The 24,072-nt window shown below is 40.4% G+C and overlaps 1 protein-coding gene across 9 annotated transcripts in view; it reads left to right on the top strand.

Moving 5' to 3' along the window:
- Positions 1 to 24,072, top strand: part of BCAS3 (BCAS3 microtubule associated cell migration factor) — a 657,493-nt gene that overhangs the window by 25,022 nt on the left and 608,399 nt on the right. For all 9 annotated transcript variants that reach the window (XM_053567923.1, XM_053567926.1, XM_053567929.1 and 6 more), the window contains exon 5: positions 4,629 to 4,735. In XM_053567923.1, the coding sequence (XP_053423898.1) occupies positions 4,629 to 4,735 (107 nt within the window). The remainder of the gene's footprint in view (positions 1 to 4,628; positions 4,736 to 24,072) is intronic.

The raw sequence follows: 24,072 nt of genomic DNA on the forward strand, positions 1-24,072 counted from the left end.
CAGAAGCCCAAGAGCTAGAGGTTGCTGTGAGTCCTGTGACATCATGGCATTCTACCGAAGGTGGTAAAGTGAGACTCTGTCTCTACAAAAAAAAAAAAAGATAACAGGAGAATCAGCTTCTGCTGACCAAGATACAGCAGGTAAATTTCCAGATGTCATTAAGAAAATCATTGAGGGCGGGGCTTAGTGACTCATGCTAGTAATCCTAACATGGGAAGTCCAAGGTGGGTGGATTGCTCAAGCTCAGGAGTTGGAGACTCTGTCTGAACAACAGTGAGACCCCGTCTCTATTAAACATAGAAAAACTAGCCAGGTATTTTGATGCATGCTATGGTCCCAGCTATTCAGGAGGCTGAGGCAAGAGGATTGCTCAAACCTAGGAGGTTTTTTTTTTTTTTTTTTGAGACAGAGTCATTTTGTTGTCCTTGGTAGAGTGCAGTGGTGTCACAGCTCACAGCAACCTCAAATTCTTGGGCTCAAGAAACTCTCTTGCCTCAGCTACCCAAAGTACTGGGACTATAGGTACCTGCCACAATGCCTGGCTGTTTTTAGAGATGAGGTCTTGCTCAGGCTGGTCTCGAACCCGTGAACTCATGAATTCCACCTGCCTGGGCCTTCTGGAGTGCTGGGATTACAAGGAGTGAGCCACCATGCCTGGCTCTGGCACAAGAGTTTGAGGTTGTTGTCAGCTATGATGCCCTGGCACTCTGCCCAGGATGATAGAGTAAGGCTCTATATCAAAAAAAAAAAAAAAAAAAAAGAGAGAGAGAGACAGAGGAAAAAAATAAGAAAATCATTGAGGAGAGTAGGTTTTTAATGCAGATGAAAGTGCCCTATCCTGGAAAGAGAACCACAGAGAATACGTATTATTCAAGAATGAGGTGGCTCGGCGCCTGTGGCTCAAGTGGCTAAGGCGCCAGCCACATATACCTGAGCTGGTGGGTTTGAATCCAGCCCAGGCCCACCAAACAACAATGATGGCTGCAACTAAAAAATAGCCAGGCATTGTGGCGGGTGCCTGTAGTCCCAGCTACTTGGGAGGCGGAGGCAGGAGAATCGCTTGAGCCCAGGAGTTGGAGGTTGCTGTGAGCTGTGATGTCACAGCACTCTACCTAGGGGGACAGCTTGAGGCTCTGTCTTGGAAAAAAAAAAAAAAAAGAATGAGGTGAGCACCAGGTTTTTTTTTTTGTAGAGACAGAGTTTCACTTTATTGCCCTCAGTAGAGTGCCATGGCGTCACACAGCTCACAGCAACCTCCAACTCCTGGGCTTAGGCGATTCTCCTGCCTCAGCCTCCCTAGTAGCTGGGACTACAGGCGCCCGCCACAGCGCCCGGCTATTTTTTTGTTGCAGTTTGGCCGGGGCTGGGTTTGAACCCGCCACCCTTGGTATATGGGGCTGGCGCCCTGCTCACTGAGCCACAGGCGCCGCCCTGAGCACCAGGTTTTTAAGAGAGGAAGGGACAGGCTAACTCTGCTGCTTTGTGCGAATGCAGTCGGGTTTATGACTAGGACCATCCTTACCAATAATGCTGCTAACTCATCTGTGAAGAGAAAAGCTAGCTGCCAAATTTTTGGTTAGACAACAAGAAGGCCTAGACAGTGAGAATCCTTTTTCTGGATTTTTCCATCAAGGCTTTGTTACTGGAGTCAGGAAGTTCCTTGTCAGTAAGGGACTTCCTTTTAAAATTTATATTGCACAGTCCTCTGGCCACCCAAAATTTCATGAATTTAACATCAAAGGTGTCCAAATACAGCATCTCTAATTCAGCCTTTAGATGAGGGGATCATCAGGAATTTTAAGAGTCATTACACACATTACTGTAGGGAAAAGACCATCAGTGCTTTGGAAGAGAACTACGGTAGAACATCATGAAAGCCTAGTAGGATTACAGTGTTGAAGATCCCATTGATGATATAGAAATAAGCATGAAAGCCCTTATCCCAAAACAATAAATCCCTGTAAGAGAAAACTGTGTCCAGATGTTGCATGACTTCATAGGATTCATGACAGAGCCAATAATAAGTCTTGAAAGAGATCGTGCATATGGCAAAGAGGTGGGAGGCAAGGGTTTCAAGTTTGGAGAAATTCAGGAGCTAATAGACACCACAAAGAGAAATCAACAGAAGACAACCTGATGGAGATCAGTGCCAAATGATGAGGAAGACGCAGAAGTGCCAGAAAACAAATTGGCATTAGTCAATCTGACAGGAGGGTTCTGATTATTCATGACTGCTTTTACCTGTGTTACCACATGGATGTGTGTGTGTGTGTGTGTGTTTTGAGACAGAGTCTTATTATGTTGCCCTTGGTAGAGTGCTGTGGCATCACAGCTCACATCAACCTCAAACTGTTGGGCTTAAGTGATTCTCTTACCTCAGCCTCCCAAGTAGCTGGGACTACAGGCGCCCGCCACAACGCCCAGCTGTTTTTTTGTTGTAGTTGTCGTTGTTTGGCTGGCCCGGGCCAGGTTTGAACCTGCCAGCCTCAGTGTATATGGCTGGCGCCCTAATCACTGAGCTACAGGCGCAGAGCCAGGATCTTTCTGTGTTATAGGTACTAAAACTAAAGTAAATGGTAGCAAAAGATTGGTACCCTATAGAGTCATTTTTAGAGAAAAAGTCAGACAGAAATTACAGCGTATTTCAGTAAAGTCATACTAAATGTTCCTGCCTGTTTCGCCTCCCCTTTTACCTCCACCTCTTCTGTCTCAGTCACCCCTGAGACAGCAGGACCAAGCCCTCCCCTTCCTCCTCCTCTTCCTCCTCAGCCTACTCAATGCAAAGACGCTGAGAAGATCTGGATGTGGTAGCACGTGCCTGCAGTCCCAGCTACTCAGAAGCTGAGACTGGAGGATCACTTGAGTCCAGGAGTTCTGGGCTGTGGTATGCTATACTGATTGGGTGTCTGCATTAAGTGTGGCATCAATGGGAGCAGGGAGTGCGGGAGTGGGGGGCCACCAGGTTGCCTAAGGAGGGGGCCAATTGGCCCAGGTTGGAAATGGAGCAGGTCAAAACTCCTGTGCTGGTAAGTAGGGGAATTATGCCAGTGAGTAGCCACTGCGCTCCAGCCTGGACAACATCCCCTGTCTAAAAAAAAAAGAGACACTGAGAATAAAGACCTTTATGATGATCCACTTCTAATTAATGAATAGTAAATACATATTCTCTCCCTTAAGATTTTCTAAATATTGCCTTTTTTTATGGCTTACTTTATTGTAAGAATGTAGTGTATAATAAATATAACATACCAAATATGTGTTATTTGACTACTTAGGTTTCTTTCTTTCTTTTCCCTATCCATTGCCCTGGGTAGGGTGTAGTGGTGTCACCATAGCTCCCTGCAACCTCAAACTCCTGGGTTCAAGGCATCCTCTTGCCTCAGCCTCAGCCTCCTGAGTAGCTAGGACTGTAGGCTCCTGCCATCACGCCTGACTAAATTTTTTTGTATTTTTGGTAGAGATGGGGTCTTGTTCTTGCTGAGGTTAGTCTTGTACTATTTGGCTCAAGTGATCCTCCTGCCTTGGCCTCCCCTGCCTGGCCCTGTTTATGTTATCTGTAAGCCTTCTAACAGTACGCTATTAATAATTAAGTTTTGGGGGAGTCAGAATTAATTTATGGATTTTCTACTGCACAGGGGTCAGTGCTCCTAAGCTCTGCATTGTTCAGGGGTCAGCTATTCTTCTTCCTTTCTAACTTTTATCCTTTTATTTTTCTTAACTAAATGGACTATTTAGGGCCACTAATACAATGCTGAATATAAGTTTTAAATTTGGGCATATTTGCCTTCTTCCCTCTCTTGGGGAAAAGTATTTAATCTTGTACCAGAAAGTGTGATGTTAGCTATAGTATTTTCATAGATGTCCTTAATTCCTTGTTTGCTGAGAGTTTTGATTATGAAATAGCTTTCGAATTTTAGGAAATGCTTTTCTTTTGCACCTAATGAGAAAATCAAATGAGTTTTCTTCTTTATTCTGTTAATATGGTGTATTACAATTGATTAATTTTTCCAGTGTTAAACATTAGTTATATTTCTTGGATAAACCCTATTTCTTAGTGATTGCAGTCTTTTTTTTTTTTTTGGCTGGGGCGGGTTTGAACCACTACCTACTCCTTTGAGCCACTGGCGCCACCCATATTTCTTAGTGATTAGCCTTGTGGAATTCAGTTTGCTAATCTCTTAAAAAGATTTTTATGTCTATATTCATGAAAGGTATTGATTTATTATTTATTCTTATAATATCATAGTTTGGTTTGGTGGCCTCAGAATGAGTTGGTATAAGTTCCCTTCTACTTTTTAGACAAGTTGTGTAGAGCTGATAATAATTTTTTCTTTAAATGTTGGATACTATTTAAGTGGTATGGCTGGAAGCTATGTTGAAATGGGTTTAAGGAGTGACAAGGATGTAGGGGAATAGAGTATGTGTTCTATTCTATACTTGAGACATCCTGACATGTTCCCATGAAAAACTTTTTAAAGACATACCTTTGAGACTCTGGCTGTGAAATGAAAGAGGGTAGTAATTAGAGAAGCATAACTTTTGAATCAGACATTAAAGAAGTATAGTTGCTTTCTTGATTGACATTGTGTCTCTTATATTTGCTTCTTTGTTACTTAATTCTAATGCAGACACATCAAGAAATCTGGAATTTCACGAAATACATAGCACTGGGAATGAACCACCCTTGCTGATTATGATTGGCTACAGTGATGGAATGCAGGTCTGGAGCATCCCTGTGAGTATGAAGGTGGTTAAATCCCTCAAACATAGTAGTTCTCAGTATGTCAGCTTATGTAAAATCTGGAGATACTGTCATAGTTTGATTAAGGTCTCATCTACTTACTTCACAAGCCGTGGCTGAGAGGCTGCTATGTATGCAGTACCATATAAGGCACTGGGAATGAGAGGCAAGTGACAGAAGCTCTAAATGTCTAGCAAAGTGGGTAGGAAATTGTGCAAATCACTTTATATGCAAGATCTAATATTTCTTTGTGGTAACTTAAGTAGGTATTATTTTTCCCTTTTAGCAGAAGAATAAACTATGGCTTGTAGAAGGTTTTTTTTCTTTCTTAAGTTAGCCATTGTTGGCAGTAGGTCAATGCTTTGAATCAGTTAAGACATTGACATGGTACAAAATTCAAAAGGTACAATAAGGGTAAAACAAATTCCTCCTAAGGTTGGGTGTGCTGCTGCATACCTATAGCTCCTTCCCTAATTGGGAAGGTGAGGTGGGAGGATCGCGTGAGCCTGGGCAACACATAGTAAGATACCATGTCTTTTTTTTTTTTTTTTTTTTTGAGACAGAGTCTTACTCTGTTGCCCTGGGTAGAGTCCCCTGTCATTGTAGCTTACAGCAACTTCAAACTCTTGGGCTCGAGTGAGCCTTTTGCCTCAGCTACCAGAGAGGCTGGGACTACAGGCTGCTGCCACCATGCCTTGCTAGTTTTTCTATTTTTAGTAGAGCCGGATCTGGTTCTTGTTCATGCTGGTCTCAAACTCCTGAGCTCAGATGATCCATTCACGTTGGCCTCCCAGAGTACTAGTATTACAGGCGTGAGCCACCACACCCAGCCAGAGACACCATCTCTTAAAAACCAAAAAAGGCATACAACTTCCTGCCACCCTTATTCCTCATATCCTCTACCTTGAGCAACCAGGATTTCTAGTTTCTTAAGTATTCTTACAGTTATATTTTTACAAATGAAAATATGTATAACTGTACTTCTTCCTCCCTTAGTCTGAACTTTGCTAGTTTTCACTGCATTATGTCAGTATTCAGAAAGGTGCTTTACTGACTTTGTTATAGCTGCAGAATAATTGTATTATTTGAATTTTCCCTAATTGTTCCCAGTTGATGAAAATGCTTTAAATGTACATATTTTTGATATTAGAAACAATAATGTGATGAATGAATTTTTTTTTTTTTGAGACAGAGTTTCACTATGTGGCCCTGGGTAGAGTACTGTGGCATCACAGCTCACAGCAACCTCAAACTTTTGGGCTTAAGTGATTCTCTTGCCTCAGCCTCCCAAATAGCTGGGAGTACAGGTGCCTGCTGCAATGCCTGGCTATTTTTTTTGTTGCAGTTGTCATTGTTGGTTAGCTGGCCTGGGCTGGGTTTGAACCCGCCAATTCGGTGTATGTGGCTGATGCTGTAACCACTGTGCTATGGACGCTGAGCCACCTGAGAGAATTTTTTTTTTTTTTTTTTTTTTGAGACAGAGCCTCAAGCTGTCACCCTGGGTAGAGGGCCGTGGCATCACAGCTCACAGCAACCTCCAACTCCTGGGCTCAAGTGATTCTCCTGCTTCCACCTCCCAAGTAGTTGGGACTATAGGTGCCCGCTACAATGCCCGGCTATGTTTTGGTTGCAGCCCTCATAGTTGTTTGGCGGGCCCGGGCTGGATTCTAACCCGCCAGCTCAAGTGTATGTGGCTGGCACCTTAGCCGCCTGAGCCACAGGCACCGAGCTGATGAATGAATTTTTTTTTTTTTTGTAGAGACAGTCTCACTTTATGGCCCTCGGTAGAGTGCCGTGGCCTCACACAGCTCACAGCAACCTCCAACTCCTGGGCTTAAGTGATTCTCTTGCCTCAGCCTCCTGAGTAGCTGGGACTACGGGCGCCTGCCACAACGCCCAGCTATTTTTTTGGTTGCAGCTTGGCCGGGGCCGGGTTTGAACCCGCTACTCTCGGTATATGGGGCCGGCCCCTTACCGACTGAGCCACAGGTGCCGCCCCTGATGAATGAATTTTTTGAGACTAGAAACAATGATGTGATGAATGAAGTTATTTTATGTCTGTGTATCTGTAGGATAAATTCCTTTCAATGGAAATACTGAGTCAGAGGCAAAGTGCATTTGTAATTTTGATAAATGTCTTACATTGAATAATATTGATCCTGTTTTGCCTGTTGACTCCTACATGTGCCTCCTTGGGGTGACCAAAAATAAAATGTTCTATGTGAGGAAGAGGAATGAGAACAGTTCAGTGAGATGTCCCAAGGACTGCATTTTGGCTTGTTTTGCTTATATTCAAATGTTTGGCCTGACCTAAATATCATTTCTCTCCTATTGTATGATTCTTTTGTTGTTGGAGGCTCTGGGCCAACAGAATTTGAATTTATTTCTACCTTTACTAAATGCATTTACAAAGCTTATTTGAAGTCCCATGAATGTGTGTGTTTGTGTTTCAGCCAGAATTTTTTTTCTTTTTTTCTCTTTTCTTTTGGTAATATTGTTGCTTCTTCTTCTTCTTTTTTTTTTTTTTTTTTTGTAGAGACAGAATCTCACTTTGTCACCCTCGGTAAAGTTGCCGTGGCACCACACAGCTCACAGCAACCTCCAACTCCTGGGCGTAGGCGATTCTCTTATCTCAGCCTCCCGAGTAGCTGAGACTACAGGTGCCTGCCACAACGCCCAGCTATTTTTTTTTTTGTTGTTGCGGTTTGGCTGGGGCCGGGTTTGAACCCGCCACCCTCGGTATATAGGGCTGGTGCCCTACCCACTGAGCCAAAGGTGCCACCCAATATTGTTGCTTCTTAAAAGTTTTTATGGGAACATTTCATGGAAGTCAGGATGTCTCAAGTATAGAATTTGGCCTCAGTGCTATAATAGTTACTAAGGAACATGCACACTTATAACTCTTTAACATTTTAAGTTAAAATATTGTTACTATTATTTATTTACTTATTTACATAGAGTTTCACTCTGTTGCCCCAGGCTAGAGTGCCATGGCATTGGCTTCCCTCACAGCAACCTTGAACTCCTGTGTTCAAGTGATCCTCCTTCTTCAGCCTCCCAAGAAGTTGGGTCTACAGGCACCTGCCATGACATGAGGCTAATTTTTCTATTTTTGGTAGAGACAAGGTCTTACTCTTGATCAGGTTGTTCTCAAATTCCTGAGCTCAAGTGATCCTCCTGCCTCAGCCTCCCAGAGGGTGAGGATTATAGGTGTGAGCCACCATGCCTGGCCTTCAGTTATAATATTATTTAATCTTTGATAAGTCCCTTATGATGAACTTTGGACTTGTATTTCAATCATATACTTACTGTATTATTAGGTATCTAGGATTTGGGGTTCTATTTTTCTTTTTTTAAAAAACTTGGCTTTAGCCGGGCGTTGTGGTGGGTGCCTGTAGTCCCAGCTGCTCGGGAGGCTGAGGCAAGAGAATCGCTTAAGTCCAGGAGTTGGAGGTTGCTGTGAGCTGTGTGAGGCCACGGCACTTTGCAGAGGGCCATAAAGTGAGACTCTGTCTCTAAAAAAAAAAAAAAACAAAAAAAAAAAACTTGGCTTTATTTTGGAGAGGCTAAAGAATCATGCTGGTATGTCATGGAAGTATTGGAGGTATTCTTTCTCTTTTGACTTTTGGGATCTGTAGTTGATATTTCTTAGTGCTCTGCAGTATTCTTTGTAATTTAAGTATTCTGCCAAAGGCATGGAGAAAGGACTTAAAGTCGGGCAGTATTTTTTTTTTTTCCTACCAAGAAAAATAGTTCCAGGTTGTGATCAGAAGAAAGTATCTTGTACCTGTAACTTTTTATTATTAAAAGGACTATGTTTTGATTTATTTTGCTGTTTTTTGGGAATTGAAGGCACTGAGGAAGCTGTATCTTTAGCAAGACGGTTGAGTCTTTGTGATTAGGAGTGTTGACTGGACTGAGCACATTCCTTTGGAGGTACTCAACTTGCTTTAACTGCCTGCTTGTTTGAGTATAATTAGAGGTTATTACTTTTCATAGTTTTAAAGTTGTATTTATTTCTGAATTATTTATTTATTTTTTAGGAATTTAAGTGATTATTATTATTTTTTTTGATTCTTTTTTTATTGTTGGGGATTCATTGAGGGTACAATAAGCCAGGTTACACTGATTGCAATTGTTAGGTAAAGTCCCTCTTGCAATCATAAAGTGTGACACACACAAGGCCCTTTGAGTCTTGCCCCCATAAAGTGTGACACACACCAAGGCCCCACCCCCCTCCCTCCTTCCCTCTTTCTGCTTCCCCCCCCCCGTAACCTTAATTGTCATTAATTGTCCTCATATCAAAATTGAGTACATAGGATTCATGCTTCTCCATTCTTGTGATGCTTTACTAAGAATAATGTCTTCCACTTCCATCCAGGTTAATACGAAGGATGTAAAGTCTCCATTTTTTTTTAATGGCTGAATAGTATTCCATGGTATACATATACCACAGCTTGTTAATCCATTCCTGGGTTGGTGGGCATTTAGGCTGTTTCCACATTTTGGCGATTGTAAATTGAGCTGCAGTAAACAGTCTAGTACAAGTGTCCTTATGATAAAAGGATTTTTTTCCTTCTGGGTAGATGTCCAGTAATGGGATTGCAGGATCAAATGGGAGGTCTAGCTTGAGTGCTTTGAGGTTTCCCCATACTTCCTTCCAGAAAGGTTGTACTAGTTTGCAGTCCCACCAGCAGTGTAAAAGTGTTCCCTTCTTGGGCGGCGCCTGTGGCTCAGTGAGCAGGGCGCCGGCCCCATATACTGAGGGTGGCGGGTTCATACCTGGCCCCGGCCAAACTGCAACAAAAAAATAGCCGGGCATTGTGGCGGGTGCCTGTGGTCCCAGCTACTCGGGAGGCTGAGGCAGGAGAATCGCCTAAGCCCAGGAGTTGGAGGTTGCTGTGAGCTGTGTGATGCCACGGCACTCCACCGAGGGCAATAAAGTAAAACTCTGTCTCTACAAAAAAATATATATATATAAAAAAAAAAAAGCGTTCCTTTCTCTCCACATCCACGCCAGCATCTGCAGTTTTGAGATTTTGTGATGTGGGCCATTCTCACTGGGGTTAGATGATATCTCAGGGTTGTTTTGATTTGCATTTCTCTAATATATAGAGATGATGAACATTTTTTCATGTGTTTGTTAGCCATTTGTCTGTCATCTTTAGATAAAGTTCTATTCATGTCTCTTGCCCATTGGTATATGGGATTGTTAGCTTTTTTCATGTGGATTAATTTGAGTTCTCTATAGATCCTAGTTATCAAGCTTTTGTCTGATTGAAAATATGCAAATATCCTTTCCCATTGTGTAGGTTGTCTCTTTGCTTTGATTATTGTCTCCTTAGCTGTACAGAAGCTTTTCAGTTTAATGAAGTCCCATTTGCTTATTTTTGTTGTTGTTGCAATTGCCATGGCAGTCTTCTTCATGAAGTCTTTCCGCAGGCCAATATCTTCCAGTGTTTTTCCTATGCTTTCTTTGAGGATTTTTATTGTTTCATGCCTTAAATTTAAGTCCTTTATCCATCTTGAATCAATTTTTGTGAGTGGGGAAAGGCGTGGGTCCAATTTCAGTCTTTTACATATAGACATCCAGTTCTCCCAACACCATTTGTTGAATAGGGAGTCTTTCCCCCAAGGTATGTTCTTGTTTGGTTTATCGAAGATTAGGTGGTTGTAAGATGTTAGTTTCATTTCTTGGTTTTCTATTCGATTCCAAGTGTCTATGTCTCTGTTTTTGTGCCAGTACCATGCTGTCTTGAGCACTATGGCTTTGTAGTACAGACTAAAATCTGGTATGCTGATGCCCCCAGCTTTATTTTTATTACTAAGAACTGCCTTAGCTATACGGAGTTTTTTCCTGTTCCATACAAAACGCAGAATCATTTTTTCCAAATCTTGAAAGTACGATGTTGGTATTTTGATAGGAATGGCATTGAATAGGTAGATTGCTTTGGGAAGTATAGACATTTTAACAATGTTGATTCTTCCCGTGCATGAGCATGGTATGTTCTTCCATTTGTTAATATCCTCTGCTGTTTCCTTTCTGAGGATTTCATAGTTTTCTTTATAGAGGTCCTTCACCTCCTTCGTTAGGTATATTCCTAGGTATTTCATTTTCTTTGAAACTATGGTGAAGGGAGTTATGTCCTTAAGTAGCTTCTCTTCTTGACTGTTATTGGTATACACAAAGGCTACTGACTTGTGGACATTGATTTTATATCCTGAAACATTACTGTATTTTTTGATGACTTCTAGGAGTCTTGTGGTTGAGTCTTTGGGGTTCTCTAAGTATAAGATCATGTCGTCAGCAAAGAGGGAGAGTTTGACCTCCTCTGCTCCCATTTGGATTCCCTTTATTTCCTTGTCTTGCCTAATTGTATTGGCTAGAACTTCCAGCACTATGTTGAATAGTAAAGGTGACAGAGGACAACCTTGTCTGGTTCCAGTTCTAAGGGGAAAAGCTTTCAGTTTTACTCCATTCAATAAAATATTGGCTGTGGGTTTGACATAGATGGTTTCAATCAGTTTAAGAAATGTGCCACCTATGCCTATACTCTTCAGTGTTCTAATTAGAAAAGGATGCTGGATTTTATCAAATGCTTTTTCTGCATCTATTGAGAGGATCACGTGATCTTTATTTTTGCCTCTGTTAATATGGTGGATAACGTTTATGGACTTGCGTACGTTAAACCAGCCTTGCAACCCTGGATGAAGCCTACTTGATCATGATGAATGACTTTTTTGATGATAAGCTGTAATCTATTGGCTAGGATTTTGTTGAGAATTTTTGCATCTGTATTCATGAGTGAGATTGGTCTGAAATTCTCCTTTTTGTTTGGGTCTTTTCCTGGTTTTGGTATCAGGTTGATGTTTGCTTCATAGAATGTGTTGGGGAAGATTCCTTCTTCCTCAATTTTTTGGAATAATTTCTGCAGTACAGGAATAAGCTCTTCCTTGAAGGTTTGATAAAATTCTGGAGTGAAGCCATCTGGACCAGGGCATTTTTTGGTTGGAAGATTTTTTATTGTTTCTTTGATCTCAGTGCTTGAAATTGGTCTGTTCAGGAGCTCTATTTCTTCCTGGCTGAGTCTAGGGAGAGGGTGTGATTCCAAATATTGATCCATTCTTTCACATTGTCAAATTTCTGGGCATAGAATTTCTGGTAGTATTCAGAGATGATCTCTTGTATCTCTGTGGGATCAGTTGTTATTTCCCCTTTATCATTTCTGATTGAGGTTACTAGAGATTTTACTTTTCTATTCCTCGTTAGTCTGGCCAATGGTTTATCTATTTTATTTATTTTTTCAAAAAACCAACTCCTTGTTTCATTAATTTTCTGAATGATTCTTTTGTTTTCCATTTCATTGATCTCTGATTTGATTTTGGGTATTTCTTTTCTTCTACTGAGTTTAGGCTTAGATTGTTCTTCTTTTTCCAATTCCATAAGATCTCTTGTGAGATTGTTGATGCGCTCTCTTTCTGTTTTTCGAATGTAGGCATCTAAAGCGATGAATTTTCCTCTCAAAACTGCTTTTGCAGTATCCCACAGGTTTTGGTAGCTTGTGTCTTCATTGTTGTTATGCTCAAGGAAGTTAATGATTTCCTGTTTTATTTCTTCCTGCACCCATCTGTTATTCAGCAGAAGATTGTTTCATTTCCATGCCTTTGGGTGGGGTTGAGCATTTTTGTTAGAGTTGAGTTCCACCTTTAGTGCCTTATGGTCTGAGAAGATACAAGGTAAAATTTCAATTCTTTTGATTCTGTTGATATTTGTTTTGTGTCCCAGAATATGACCAATTTTGGAGAATGTTCCATGTGGTGATGAGAAGAATGTATATTCTTTATCTCACTCTCTGGAGTGTTCTATATGCGTCTATCAAGCACAGTTGTTCTAGGATCTCATTTAAATCTCTTATATCTTTGTTTAATTTCTGTTTAGAGGATCTGTCCAGCTCTGTAAGAGGAGTGTTAAAGTCCCCTGTTATGATGGTATTATCAGATATCATATTGCTCAGACTGAGTAAGGTCTGTTTCAAGAATCTGGGAGCATTTAAATTGGGTGCATAAATATTTCGAATTGAAACGTCTTCTTGTTGTATTTTTCCCTTGACCAATATAAAGTGACCATCTTTGTCTTTTTTGACTTTAGTTGCTTTAAATCCACATGTATCTGAAAATAAGATTGCAACTCCTCTTTTCTTCTGAATTCCATTTGCCTGAAAAATTGTCTTCCAACCCTTGACTCAGAGCTTTAATTTGTCTTTTGAAGCCAGGTGTGTTTCTTGCAGACAGCAAATGGATGGCTTGTGTTTTTTAATCCAGTCAGCCAATCTATGTCTCTTCAGTGGGGAATTCAAGCCATTAACATTTATTGAGATAATTGATAAGTGCGGTAGTATTCTATTCGTCTTATTTGGTGAGAGTCCATTGCTTAGTTTTATCTTTTGCATCAGTGTGGAGGTTAGGTTCTGTCCTTTAATTTCTGAGTTCTTACTTTGCTGCTGATCCATTGTGGTGGTCAGTGTGCAGAACAGGTTGAAGTATTTCCTGTAGAGCTGGTCTTGTTGTGGCGAATTTCCTCAATGTTTGTATATCCGTAAATGATTTGATTTCTCCGTCAATTTTGAAGCTTAGCTTAGCAGGGTACAGAATTCTGGGCTGGAAATTGTTCTGTTTAAATAGATTAAAGGTAGATGACCATTGTCTTCTTGCTTGGAAAGTTTCATTAGAGAAGTCTGCTGTCACTCTGATGGATTTGCCCCTGTAGGTCAACTGGCGCTTACTCCTGGCAACTTGCAGAATCTTTTCTTTGTCTTGACTTTGGACAGGTTCATCACAAAGTGTCTTGGAGAAGCTCTGTTAGAGTTGAGGCGACCTGGGGTCCGATAGCCCTCTGAAAGCAGTGTGTCAGAATCTTTGGTGATATGTGGGAAATTTTCTTTTATAATATTCTCTAGTACGGCTTCCATTCCTCTGGGGCATTCTTCTTCCCCTTCTGGAATTCCTATAACTCGTATGTTGGAACGCTTCATAAAGTCCCATAATTCTGACAGTGAACGTTCTGCTTTCTCTCTCTTCTTTTCTGCCTCTTTTACTATGTGAGTTATCTCAAGAACTTTGTCTTCTACCTCTGAAATTCTTTCTTCTGCATGGTCTAACCTGTTGCTGATACTTCCCATTGCATCTTTAAGTTCCCTAATTGACTGTTTCAGTTCCTTCAGCTTTGCTATATCCTTTTTATATTCTTCATATCGTTCATCTCTTATTTGATTCTGTTTTTGGATTTCCTTTTGGTTATTTTCTACTTTATTAGCAGTTTCCTTCATTGTTTCCATCATTTCTTTCATTGTTTTCAACATGTGTATTCTAAATTCCCTTTCTGTCATTCCTAACATTTCTTTATAGGTGGAATCATCTGCAGTAGCTACCTCCTGGTCCCTTGGTGGGGTTGTTCTGGACTGGTTCTTCATGTTGCCAGGAGTTTTCTGGCAAAACTCATGAGTTTTCCTCATGAGTGATTTCTTTTATCTGTTTCCTTGCCCTAATTTTCCTTTCACTTCCTCTTGCTCTTTAAGTTCTCGTGCCTGTGGACTAAGGGTTAGAGGACCAGAAGGGTGAGAAGGTTGAAGAGCAAAAAAGGGATGAAAGAAAGGAGGACCGAGTGATAAGAAAAAAAAAAAAGAAAAATAGAGAAAGGAGAGCGGGTGGGTAAAAGGAATATTGACAAAAAGAAGAGAGGCATAGAAAGAGGGAGACAGAGCAATATAGGTGTACAGTAGGGTACTTTGACACAACCTTAAAAAAACCCCACCTTCTGGGGGTGCCCAGTTGGGTGGTTCCCTTGAGGTCAGCAGCTCTTTGCTAACCTGATCAGACACAGTACCCCACCTCCACCAAGTAGAGAGGAAAGACAAAAATGCTATAAATCAAACCAAAACAAGCAAACAGAAAACTTTACGGGATAAAATTGGGTGAAAAACCAAATAATAGCGATAGAAACACTAGCAAAAATGAAGTTCTAGTTATTGAAAAAGGCAGCAATGGGAAATTATAATTAAACTAGAAAAATTGATAAAGAAAAAGGATCTGTATGGAAAAGGTTGAAATTAAAAAACAAAACAACATCAACAACATCAAAATAAACAAAAAAAATAACCAAACAAAAAAAACACAACCAAAAACAAAGCAGTATGTATATGTTATTGAATATTGTCTGGGCAACATGTGGTCTTCTGAGGTATGAGATGTTAATCAACAGTTCTGATAGACTGGAGGCTGCTGATTTCTCAAACCCCAGCAGGTAGACACCCTAAATCTCTCTTTAGCCCACTTAAAAGGCACTTTGAACTTGTAAACTTGCTGAGCAGAAGCTTTCCCAGGAAAGTGCTTGTCGCTGGAATCACTGCTGAAGTGGCTATCCACTTACCCAGTGTGCCAAAACCAGTCTCACTCTGCCCCTGAGGGTTAGGGCTGCAAGGCGGCTCAGACCCCGCCCTTAGGCTACTTGGTCGCTGTGTTACCAGCTCCCACAGGATTCTAGCTCTGCAACCCTGAGGGCGGAGCTTGCCGAGGCAGATCGCTCACAATGGTTCCCTGTGACCCATAGCCAAACACTATTAGCTCCGTCTGGCTCAGCGGCTCAGACTGGGACCCTAGACAACGGCCAAAGTTCTCTGCACTCCTGCTCAGGCTCTCCCCAAGGCAGTTCAACTGAGTGCCAAGTCCAAAGACACCAAAGCAGTTCACAGGTAAGGCCTTTCTGGTTTGCAGTCTCGCTGCTACTGAACTTACAGTTGCAGGCGGGTTTAGATGGATTGAACACATGCGACCACTTGCCGTTTTTCCACTGTTTTAGTCCTCCTCTTGGGGTCCAGAAGTCTCTCGCTGACTCCCTGTATCCTCACAGGGGTGATGATAGGCAGATCCCACCAGCCAGAGATGCCTGGAGTCCTATGTCCCCAGACTCACGGTGCCCAGATGCAAGGAAGCTGTTACTCAGCCTCCATCTTGCTCTGCCTCTATCTCTGAATTCTTTAAAGGTCTTTATTTTTCCACATGCCCAGGTTGTATTTTTTTTTTTTTTTGAGACAGAGTCTCACTTTGTCACCCTCTTAGAGTGCTGTGGCATCCTAGCTCATAGCAACCTCAAACTCTTGGGCTCAAGCGATTCTCTTGCCTCAGCCTCCTGAGAAGCTGGGACTACAGGCACCCACCACAACCTGGCTATTTTAGAGAAGGGGTCTTGGTTTTGCTCAGGCTGGTCTCGAACTTGTGAGCTCAAGCAATCCACCTACCTCAGCCTCTCGGAGTGCTTGGGTTACAGGCATGAGCCACTGTGCCTGGCCGCCCAAATTGTATTTTGAGAGGTGGCTTGAATAAATTTTTTTGGATAGAATTTTCTTCGACTAGTTATATAGTAATATCTCTATAAGTACTGTTCCAACAATTGGCACTATGGGAAAACAAGCTTCTTATATACAGAAGTTTCTATACATACTATCTCATCTAATATAGAAGTTACTTTATTTTATAGGTGGTAAGGACAGTAGTGTTTGTGAGAGGTGGAACTGAATTCAAGCCCAGCTCTGCATGAATTCAAATTCAAAGCCCATGACCTCAGAGCTATACTTCATCACTTTCCAAATGTTATAGCAGAAGATAAGCCGTGTAAATAGTTTGGTACTTTAGTTTTAGTTTTTGTAGGAGTGACGGGAATTTCTCCCTCTCTCTCAGAAATGAACTAACACTAGATTAACAGGAGGATAAAACTCCATACAAATGTGTGTGAGAGCCACACAAAATATAGAACTCAAAGGAAGGCCAGATGCCTGAAGCATGCCCTTCATAAGGGAAGATAGTCCATTTTGAGGGGGTAGTACATGATTTTTTTTTTTTTTAGAGACAGAGTCTCACTTTGTCACCCTTGTTAGAGTGCTGTGGCATCACAGCTCACAGCAAACTCCAGCTCCTGGGCTTAGGCGATTCTCTTGCCTCAGCCTCCCAAGTAGCTGGGACTACAGGCACCCGCCACAACACCCAGCTATTTTTTTGTTGCAGTTTGGCCAGGGTGGGTTGAAACCCGCCACCCTCAGTATATGGGGCCAGTGCCCTACTCACTGAGCCAGGCGCCACCCATGGGGGTAGTACATGATTTTTAATAGAGTTTTATGGGCCCAAAGAGCAGACAAGAGTTTGTAAATGATTCTGTTTGGAAAGAGAGTTGAGATAGTAGCTGAGACAAAGTCTGTATGGGTGTTGTGTAATTCCTCAGTTTTCCTTCTTTCCTTCTTTTGGTTCTTATGAACAAAGCTACTGTGAAGATTCTCCTTTAAGTCTTTTTTGTGAGCATATGTGTTCACTTCTCTTAGGTTAAGACCTATAAATGGAATTGCTGCTTCATAGGGTGGGAGTGTGGTTAGATTTATAACAAACTCCTAAGCCATTTTCCAAAGTGATGGTGCTGTTTTACATTTCCCAGGACAACGTGTGAGTTCTATATTCTTGCTCACATTTGATGTTGTCCATCTTTTTAATTTTAGCTATTCTGGTGGGTAATACCTTGAGGATTTAAGTAGCATTAGCATTTCTCTGATAACATTGAGTACTTCTTCATATGGTTCCTGGCCATTTTTATCTTTTATCTGTATAATTTTTTGCCGTTTGAAAAATTTTAGTTGTAGAAGCCATCGGAGGATTTCAAATAGAGATAAATAGTGAAAAAATGATCAGTATCACTAATTATCAGGGAAATGCAAATTAAAAGCACAGTGAGGTCAGAAGTGGAAACCTAATGAACACATGTATATGTAAAATAAATAAATAAATAAAAATATTTTAAAATCTAAAAAAAAAAAAAAGCACAGTGAGGCCACGTATAATCATACCACTTTGGGAGGCTAAGGCAGGAGGATCGTTTGAGGCCAGGAATTCAAGACTAGCCTGAGCAAGAGCGAGACCCTTGTCTTTATTTATTTCTAAAGTGATTTTAGTTTTATTTCCTTCACTTTTAGCCGATCATGAGATTTCACAGTGATTTCTGGGTGGGGGCAGAAGGGAGTTGGTGTTAATCATCATCAGGACTGTGGCCCAGTTGGCCTGAGGAGTACAGGCAGGGAAGGCCCTCACTGGGGCAGCTGGAGGAGCACAGACTGCCCTGCTGGCAGGTTGGTGATGTTCCGAGAGCGCGACAGCTGGAATGCAATGTCCTCTGCAGCCTTCAGCTTGCAGAGCTCGATTAGGCCATCACCCGTCGTGGCCAGTGAGTTGGCAATCAGCTCTGCTGCCTTGGAGTCACCCTCGGCAGAGATGATGGCTGCCTTTTTCTGCTGCTCAGCTGAGACCCCTGTCTTTTAAAAATAATTGAAAAAATTAGCTGTGTATAGTGGTACACACCTCTAATCCCAGCTACTCAGCAGGCTGAGACAGGGTGATCACCCAAAGTCTGAGGTTGCAGTAAACTATGACAGTGCCATTGCACTATATTCTGGGTGACAGAGCAATACTCAGTTTCAAACAACAATAAAAACAAACATAAAAACCACAGTATGATTCCATCTTACTCCAAGTATGGTGGCCATTATTAAAAAGTGAAAAAGCAATAGATGTTGGCACAAATGCAGTGAAAAGGTAACACTTATACATTGTCGGTGGGAATATGAATTTGTACAACTTCTCTGGGGATCAGTATTGAAATTTCTCATGGAACTGACAGTAGACCTACTATTCAATCCTGCATTTCCATTGCTGAGAATCTGCCCAGAGGAAAATAAATCATTACATCAAAAAGATACTTGTATGTTTATTGCAGTACAATTCCAAGTTGCAAAGACATGGAATCAACCTAAGTGTCCATCAACTCATGAGTGAATTAAAATGTGATATATATACACCTTGGAGTACTACTCAGTGATAAAAAAAGAATGAAATAATGGCTTTTGTAGCAACTTAGATGGAACTGGAGGCCATTATCCTAAGTGAGGTGACCCAGGAATAGAAAAAGCTGCATTGTCTCATTATAAGTGGGAGCTAAACTATGGCTACACAAGGGCACAAAGAATGGTGTACTAGACACTGTAGAGTCAAAAGGGGGAATGGTGGGAGGCAGTGAGAGAGGAAGAACTGCCTGTGGTGTACAATGTACGTTACTTAAGTGATAGGTGCACCAGAAGTTCAGACTCTACCACTGTACGATATAAACGTGTAATGGAATTCAACTTGTACTCCATAAACCTGAAAAATGCTTAATTAAAAAAAAGTCAACGTTATATGTGTGTATATTTTTAAAACCAAACAGATTCATATGAGAAAAGCAGTTCTGTGCTTCTTTCATAATTCCTTTGAGTCTATTAGCTATTGTTATTTTAGTATTTATTTCAGTTTTTTTTTTCCTGAGAAAGTCTCACTTTGTTGTCCTCAGTAGAGTGCTGTGGCATCACAGCTCACAGCAACCTCAAACTCTTGGGCTTAAGCGATTCTCTTGTGTCAGCCTCCCAAGTAGCTGGGACTAGAGGCACTCACCACAATATCCAGCTAGTTTTTCTGTTTTTAGTAGAGACCAGGGTCTCTGGCTCAGGCTGGTCTTGAACGTGTGAGCTCAGGTAATCCACCCGCCTTGCCCTCTGAGAGTGCTAGGATTATAGGTGTGAGCCACCGTGCCTGGCCTAACAGTAACTTTTTAAAAAGGTAACAACTTGGGTTGCATTGCAAAAGCTGATTATGTGGTTCCATATTTAATTGTAAAAAATCAAAACCATTTACTGATATGATTTGCCCTGAAAAAAGGGGGATGTTTCTAAAATCAGTTTGTCTCACCAGACTATAGCAAGACAAATTGAAGAAACTGTAGAATCTATCCAAAGAAGTTGGAGAGTAAAGCTGTTAATTTAAAATTTTATGCTTTTGGTGATAGATGACAGCACTGATGCTACAAATATGGTTCAACTTCTGTTTTAATTAGAGGTATTAAAAATGAATATAATGTCACTGAAGAAATGGTTTCTTTAGTGTCATTAAAAGACACAACTAAACCAAGAGGTTTATACAAAGCAGTAAAATATATGTTAAAGTGATTTTCCTTGTCTGTTGTCAACATATCTGGTACAGTTACTGATGGTGCCCTGGAGATGGTAGGTAAAAGGGAAGGCCTGGCAAAATTAATAGAAGATGATGCAATTGCTGCCCTAAACTTGTGTTTGATAAAACATCACTGCACAGTGCATCAAGAAGTACATCATGTAAATCATCATTGAGACTGAAGTTCGTAAGGGCTAAGGATTTGAATCATCACCAATTCCAGGAATTCCTTAAAAGTATTGCTAACTTTGATGGCCTCATTTACTTTTTGGACGTAAGATGGTTAAGTTGGGGCCAAATTTTGAAACAATTTTATGATTTGTGACATGTTATCAAGTTGTTTATGGTATCAAAAGTCAAATTTGTGCCAGCATTTGATGAAAATTGGCTTACTGATTTAGCATTTTAGTGGATTTAACCACTCATTTAAATGAGTTAAACATGAATCTTCAAGGTGAAAACCAACTTATCAATATACTGTTTTACACCATAACAATATTCCAAATGAAACTGAAATTATTAGCAAGGTCAAATTAAGGCCAACAGTTTTATGCATTTTGACACATTAAGCATGCAAAGAGTCAAATTAGAACCAAGACATCTGATGAGCACCTTGAGAACTCACTGAAAATTGCAACCACTTCCATCAAACGAGATATTGATGTATTCTCAAATGCAGTGTTAAATATCCTACTAGTTTTATGTTGCCCACTTTTCTTTTTTTTTTTTTTTTTTGTAGAGACAGAGTCTCACTGTACCGCCCTCGGTAGAGTGCCATGGCGTCACACAGCTTACAGCAACCTCTAACTCTTGGGCTTACGCGATTCTCTTGCTTCAGCCTCCCGAGTAGCTGGGACTACAGGCGCCCGCCACAACGCCCGGCTATTTTTTGGTTGCAGTTTGGCCGGGGCCGGGTTTGAACCCACCACCCTCGGCATATGGGGCCGGCACCCTACTCACTGAGCTACAGGCTCCGCCCCCTTCCCACTTTTCTTTTAAAATAAAAAAATTGAAAGACCCAAAGACATTACTTAGATATGTGCATTCTCCATATTAGTGATTGCAAATTTGGGACCTACTTGATGATTTTAAAAGACTCTATGAATGAGCTACTGTATAATTAGGATTATTATGTGAGAGATTTTTGCTTAATCTGTGGTGGTGGATATCACAAAAATTTGTGCACGGACCTTTATTTTTATTTTTTTTTTACTAACCAACTTTCATTAGTGTTTATATATTTAATGAGTGGCCCAAAACAGCTCTTCTTTCAATGTGAAGCAGAAAAAAAAAAAGTTAGCAATCCCTGTGAGAGCCTGAGCTAAGTTTGTTGTGAGAGGATATAGAAAACTGTGCTAAGTGATAAGGTATCTAGAAGGGGAGAAAAAGTCAAAGATGTTTTCAAGGTCTTGACCTGGTGACTGGTATGTAAGATAGCAGTATCCTAGAAGAAACAGAATTTGGTTATGAAATGTAAACTTACATTGTGTTAAAAATCATGTAAAATAAGAATGCATTGTACAGTGTATTCTTTTATAAGTCATAATGGGTTATAATTTAAAGTTTAATTGGTAAAAGTCTTCTGATATTTCCCCATACTTTTTGCTGTGGTTTCTAAGTTTTCTCGTTGTCTTTTGAAACACTTAATCTTTTTCAAAGCTTCAAAAGTCTATTTATTACAGCAGTTGATGGCAGTTGTACTGTATGAAATAGTATACTGATGACTTTTGATATCTGTGGGTTCTGTACCTGTGGATTCAACCAACCATAGATAGAAAAAAAAAACCCACAAAAAACCAGTAGAACAACTATTTACATAGCAATGACATTGTATTCAGTATTATAAGTAACTTAGAGATGATTAGTATACAGGAGGATGTGCATAGGTAATATGTAAATGCTATGGCATTTTATATAAGGGACTTAAGAATCAGGGTTTTTGATATCCATAGAGTGTCCTTGAGCCAATCCCCTCATGGATACAGAAAGACAACCGTCTTAGCTTCAGAAGCTAACATTTGTTGTGTTTTCTAGATTTTTATATGCAGTATTTCAAAGATACGACACTAGGTGTCACTATCACACTGAGCTAAGAAAAGTGTAGCTGTTCCTTGAAAGGAATTATTTGCCCTAAAGCTTTTTGTGTAGCTTTTACCCACTAAAAGCTTTTGAGCAAAAATGCAAGGGCATATTTGAGGTAAATACCAATTAGTATATTATTTATTACAAGTTTTGTGCCAGTAGACTTTGCCATGTTGGGATTGTTAGCCAAGAAACATTTTTTATGGGTTTCATTTGGGAGTAATATAAAGTTAGTGATTTGGAGTACTGGCAAGCAGAGAAAGTTTGAACATAGAGTCCAGCCAAAAAATTGACTTTGTTGAGAATAGGGCCGTATTTTATTTTTGTCCATTTTCTTCTTTCTGAACAGAGAAGTTATGGATTGTACTTGAGTGATGGGCAGTGGAATGACATTTGGTATCATGGAGTGAATAAAAGCAGGAATGAAGAGTAATATTGAAATAACTTCTAAAATTTGCCCATATTAGTGTATGGAAATATTTTTCCTGTAGTATGTTTCTTACGGTGTCACTTGAGAAAGTCTTGTGTCTGAAATTTGATTTTTCTTGTATTCTAATAGTCATATGACCTTTATTGATTTCACATACGCAGAATACATTGCATGAATTTGAAATTTATTATTGTAAATTGGAATTTTTTTTTTTTTTTTTTTTTGAGACAGAGTCTTACTTTGTTACCCTCCGTAGAATGCCATGGTGTCATAGGTCACAGTAACCTCAAACTCTTGGGCTTAAGTGATTCTCCTGCCTCAGCCTCCTGAGTAGGCGGGACTCCAGGAGCCCACCACAACGGCCAGCTATTTTTTATACACGAGATCTCACTCTGGCTCTCAGCCTGTGAGCTCAGACAATCCAACCACCTTGGCATCCTGGAGTTCTAGGATTATAGGCGTGAGCCACAATACCTGGCTAGAATGTTTCTTATTTGGGTTCTTTTTCTACTCTAAAACAGGATATACTCTTTAGACATAGCTCATTTATGAATCTGTGGAAGGTAATTTTCATTGTAAATTTTATTGAATATAAATATAGTAAAATGTATAAATCTTAAGTGTATACAGATTGAATTTACATATTATAAATACATAACCTTCTATCCACTACCTAGATTAAATATTATAAATATGTAACCTTCTATCCACTACCTAGATTAATATATAGAATATATATATATATTATAGACTATATCCAGCACCTCAAGTGAATCCCTCATGCCATTTCCCTGACAATACTGTCCTCCTCCTATCCCGAAACAACCACTATTCTGACTTCTACCAGTATGGATTAATTTTTTTGTATTCTTGAACTTCATAGAAAAAATATAATCATAGCTGGGTGTGGTGGTGTGCATCTATAGTCCCAGCTGTTCTTGAGGCTGAGGAAAGAGGATAGTTTGAGTGCAGGAATTTGAGACCAGCCTGGGAAACATACTAAGCCCCTGCATCTTAAAAAAAAAAAAAAAGAATACGAAAAGATCATAGATAAAAGAGTATGTATTTTTTGCATTTGACTTCTTTCTTAGCATTATGACTATGAGATTCTCTTATGTTGTGTATAGCACTCATACGTTTTTATTTTTGTTGTGTAGTATTCTATTATACGAGTAAAACACATTTCAAAAATGACGATAGAGGCCGGGTGCAGTGGCTCATGCCTATAACCCTAGCACTCTGGGAAGTGAGGCAGGTGGATAGCTTGAGCTCATTGGTTTGAGACCAGCCTCAGCCGAAAGTGAGGCCCCCATCTCTACTAAAAATAGAAAAACTGAGGCAAGAGGATTGCTTGAGCCCAAGAGGTGGAGGTTGCTGTGAACTATGATGCTACGGCACTCTACCCAGGGAGACAGCTTGAGACGCTGTCTCAAAAAAAAAAAAACCAAAAAAAAAAACAACCCAAAAAACTGATAGACATATTCGTTATTTCTAGTTTTTGAGTATTATGAATAAAGCTGCTGTGGCCTGGGCGAAGTGGCTCATGCCTGTAGTCCCAGAACTGTGGGAGCCTGGGGTGCGAAGATTGTTTGAGGCCAGGAGTTCAAGACCAACCTAGGCAACATAATGAGATACCTTCTGTATGAAAAATAAAAAAATTGGCTGTGGCTGGGTGCAGTGGCTCATACCTGTAATGCGGGGACAGCTTCCTGTTTAGGATTACATAGGAAGAAATAGAAAATCACAT

The sequence above is a fragment of the Nycticebus coucang genome, chromosome 18 (assembly GCF_027406575.1).
Source record: "Nycticebus coucang isolate mNycCou1 chromosome 18, mNycCou1.pri, whole genome shotgun sequence".
NCBI lineage: Eukaryota > Metazoa > Chordata > Mammalia > Primates > Lorisidae > Nycticebus > Nycticebus coucang.